The sequence below is a fragment of the Seriola dumerili genome, unplaced genomic scaffold (genome assembly GCF_002260705.1).
Source record: "Seriola dumerili isolate Sdu_G_001 unplaced genomic scaffold, Sdu_1.0 BDQW01000012.1, whole genome shotgun sequence".
Lineage (NCBI taxonomy): Eukaryota > Metazoa > Chordata > Actinopteri > Carangiformes > Carangidae > Seriola > Seriola dumerili.
In genome coordinates this window covers 1,134,088-1,138,825 of record NW_019174267.1, presented here as the reverse complement: position 1 = coordinate 1,138,825, position 4,738 = coordinate 1,134,088, and the positions used below count along the sequence as shown (strand labels likewise).

Here is a 4,738-nt window from a genome sequence, read left to right as displayed (position 1 = left end):
TATTCAGTTTGATAAGAAACGAGACTGAAACAGAGAGAAGATCTCGTGCAGAGAAACCGAACAGACGCTGCAGCAAAAGGAAGCGGCAGATGAACAGTTCAGATAAACTGTAAAAAACTAAATCAGATAACTCAATACATTATGAAGATTTACATTATATAATCTAAAGCAACATTAATAGGTAAGTAGATAGTAATAGATAGTAAGCACAGACACCATGTGACACACACTCACAGAATCATGATGAGAAGGAATTTACACTTAATAATGAATTATTGAATGAATATCTATGACTGGAGAAGCAACAATAAAGATCTTAAAGTCTGAAACACTCGACCTGCTTCGTCAGGACTGAGTGGGCAGAAACAGATTCTGATTTGCTTGTTGCTAAAAGCTCAGAGGTGGATGTGGATTTTCACGTCTTTTAACAGCCTCTGAAAATCTTGTTCTTCTGACCTGCTGCAGTTTAACGACTCACCTGCAGCAGTGACGCCGTGATTGTCACAGGTGAAACAAATTAGAGATGATCTGAAATGGACTCGACCCAATAAACAGAGATCCACTGGAAAAGTAAAGTGAGAGGAACTGAAATAAAATGTTCATATGCTTCAAAAACAAATGCATATAAATAATGAAAAGTCCTGTTTCACAAAAATAAACAAATAAGATATTTGATATCTGTCAATCAATTAATCAATCAAACACTTTGATTGAACAGCATCAATCTAAGATAAAAAGAAGTTGCTCCTCAGGACGGAGCAGCTGATGCTTCCTCATCTGATTCAGTTCATTTCCACTCTCAACAGTCGGATTGAAATACGACGGGGAATCGAACCTGGAGGAGCGTCCTCAGTGCTCCTGTGTCTGAGGGCCTGAGCCCTGACCCGGGGCCCGAGGGCCTGAGCCCTGACCCGGGGCCCGAGGCCCGAGGCAGACCTGCTCTAAATCATTATCAGTCTAACAGACCTGTGTGTGAAGGGATCCGAGAGCAGCGGCGTCAGTAAATGTTGAGTGAATGATTTGATCACTTCGAACATTAATCACTAGATATTAGAACAGATCAAGGTAAAATCTGTCAAATTATTTACATGCGACAAGTTTTAGAACTTTGTGTTTCCATGGCTGCACTGTTTGATCACATGAAGATAATCTACAAATCTGATGCATTGATTAAAAAACAAAAAGCTCCCTGCAGTGTGAAACAGCAGCAGCGTCGGCTCACAGCTTCCTGTCCTGCAGATGTTATCAGAGGAGAAACCGTGTTCACCTGTGCAACACTGCAGTGAGAGTGATGGACTGCAGAGATAACAGGAATCTCCCCTGCCGTCTCTGCATCTGCTTTATCAGTGTGATCAGATCTGTTGGTCGCACGTCGTTATAAATACAACTGAACTCAGAGCAGCAACACACACACACACTAACACACACACAGCAGCTGGACCGGGCCGACAGCGACGATATGAAGCCGAGACACAGCGTCTGCACTCTGCTGGTGAGCAACAACTTTTTCCTTTAATAAGAACTGACGATCAATTCATCTGTTTCCACGTGTTCTAACTTCATCTGTGACTCAAAGACCTGAATGAACGACGGATGACGGAGAGAGAACGTGACGATTAAAGTCTAATCTTTAATCTGCTGCTGAGTGAGAAAACAAATAGTGAAATAGATGAAGATAATTGATACAATCTGATCAATAACTTCTCATTTACAACTCCAAACAGAACAAAGCGAACGTCTGCAGCCGTGACACAGGAAGTCATATAATTGATAAGATGGAGGGCAAGTGTGATTTCTACCGCAGCAGTTATATTTTCATCTTTTATCTCACACTTCGTCATAAAGGCGAAGAGTTTCCGTCTGAAATATTTCTAATATTGATAATCATATCTACGACCTGTTCTCTGAGCAGCCGCGTATCAGGAAGCTCAGAGTCACTTATCTTTAAAATTTTACCACAAATTAAAGCTCCATGTTTCTTCTTCTTCTTCTGTGTTTTATTTGAAGTGTTGATAGAAGATATATTTAAACCATCTCAGTGTAGTTTTACATCTCCTCTCTCAGGCTTCTCTCTGGAGCTCTAGTAACAACAGGTCGGTGAGCCAATCAGAAGAGAGGAGGCTCTGAGCCTCTCTTCTGATTGGCTGACTGTTTTCTGAGTGATCCAATAAAAATGAAACAGATTTCAGGTAAAAACACTCAGAGAAACCAAATCCTGCAAGGTTTGGATGGTGGGTCCAGGTGGGCGGGGCTTGGTGACTGCTTTGTTGTGACATCACAAAGTTCCAGAAGTCCTGACGGCTGGTTTTAAGGCTCAGTTTCTGGACTGATTTTGGGCGATTCATTTAATTTTATTTTCGATTAGGTTTTTTTTGCAACAAATTTTATCCTCCCTTCCACTTCCTGGTTAAGTTTTGGCGACGTACGTAGCAGTGCGTCATTGGTTCAGAGACAGTCAGGAGAGCTCACATCCTGTTTGGCTGCTGTTCCACTTCTTCTCCCGACTCACTTCAGCAAGAGTTTGATAGATTAGAAGAGAAGCGCCGGTTGTGTTGTTACTTCCTGTCTGAGCTCCGCCTCCACATTGTGCTGGTGTAGAAAACAAACCACACTGAGCTCAGATACTGAGGCTTTCAGAGAACTGTGACCAACATCTGATCTGAGGTCAGATTATCTCAATAATAATGTTCCTGTAGAAGAACAAACATCTCAGTTCAACTTACAGTAATAATCTCGCTTCTCCTGTCCTCAGGTACGTTGCAGTGCATTGTGGGTGGTGGTCTCCTCCTCCTCCAGGGTTAAAGCTCCTCCCCCTCCTCCTCCTGGATGTGACTCCATGTTGGCGTTCTCCTCAGAGGTCTCCTCCTTAACTGAGGGGAACGGGAACATCCACACAAGATCTCTGTCTCCATGGACCTGGAGGTGGGTCTGACAACACACACACACACACACACACACACTCACACACACACACACACACACACACACACGCACACACACACGCACACACACACACACACACACACACACACGCACACACACACGCACACACACACACACACACACACACACACGCACACACACACGCACACACACACACACACACACACACACACGCACACACACACGCACACACACACACACACACACACACACACGCACACACACACGCACACACACACACACACACACACACACACGCACACACACACGCACACACACACACACACACACACACACACGCACACACACACGCACACACACACACACACACACACACACACGCACACACACACGCACACACACACACACACACACACACACACGCACACACACACGCACACACACACACACACACACACACACACGCACACACACACGCACACACACACACACACACACACACACACGCACACACACACGCACACACACACACACACACACACACACACGCACACACACACGCACACACACACACACACACACACACACACGCACACACACACGCACACACACACACACACACACACACTCACAATATTCATGTTTACAGATGATCAATAAGTGAACTGGTTGTTTAAGTTTGATAACTTTGTAATTAAATCTTAGACATGACGTCATCAAACTGAACTATTTAATTAGTATTTCTAGTTCTTCCACCATTATACATGTTTTAATTTATAAGTTCTATTGTAAAAAATAAAGAAATGGTTTCTATGTGAATAATATGAATAACGTGGGCTGGACATGTATCTGCATGGTATAATAATAAAAACTCATTTCATTCATATAATTAAATATATTAAACAAATCAATCAATTTTACATCCAATCAAATTTTAAAATATCACACTGATGAGACCCATGAAATGAAAACCTAAGCAAGAATAAACAAATTAAATGAGCCTTGTCACTTTATGATAATTAAAAAGATGTCCTCTCTGGGCCTCCGTACCTGTGAGGAGTCTACAGTGACACCTGTGTTTCCTCTGTAAACTGATGTTGTTGTTGTTGTTGTTGTTGTTGTTGTTGTTGTTGTTGTTGTTGTTGTTGTTGTTGTTCAGGTCATCCACGGTGAAGAACCGGATCCCCTCCACCCTCTGGGAGGCCGAGTGCAGCAGCAGCTTCTGCTCCAGTCCCAGCCCTGGAGACACGGACGAGCACGGCCTGAACTCGGTCCCCGTCTACCAGAACGTCCTGGTCCTGACCCGGCAGGAGGGGGCGGGGCGCTGCTTCACCGCCTCCTTCCAGTCTGTGGCCGTCGGCTGCACCTGCGTCAGGGCCAAGACCAGTCGAACCTGAGGCCACGTCGATCTGGACCGGCAGCTGGAGACGGAGGAAAAAGAACTAAATAAATAAAAGGAATTTAATATTTAATATTTTCTAATTGAACTGATTCTGAATAAAAACGTACAACACAAACATGAAACTGTGTCGGCTTCAGTTTAGAGCGGGACCTGTAGACCTCCATAAAGCAGGTCAACACAATCTGAACATTAGAACTGTTGGATAATATTAATAATAACAATAAACTTTATTTAAAGAGCACGTTTCAAGAGCAGCCATGGAGCTCAGAGTGCTTTATAATGTATGTGAATGTGAATAGAGTGACGATGAAATTAAACAGGAGATGATGAAATATGAAAATGAAAATAAAAACAGAATCCAATAAGAAAAGTAAAATATGAGACAATGAATCAAAAGCCAAATTAAATAAAGAGATTTTTAGCTGCTGTATA

General features: G+C 43.1%; 1 protein-coding gene across 1 annotated transcript; it reads left to right on the top strand.

Moving 5' to 3' along the window:
* The first annotated feature begins 1,306 nt into the window (after nt 1-1,306).
* LOC111225535 (interleukin-17A-like) lies at nt 1,307-4,391 on the top strand. Its single transcript, XM_022750472.1, has 3 exons — nt 1,307-1,492; nt 2,753-2,922; nt 4,064-4,391. The coding sequence occupies exons 1-3, from the start codon at nt 1,460-1,462 to the stop codon at nt 4,299-4,301; spliced, it is 441 nt and encodes a 146-aa protein (XP_022606193.1). The 5' UTR covers nt 1,307-1,459; the 3' UTR covers nt 4,302-4,391.
* Nucleotides 4,392-4,738: the final 347 nt, after the last annotated feature.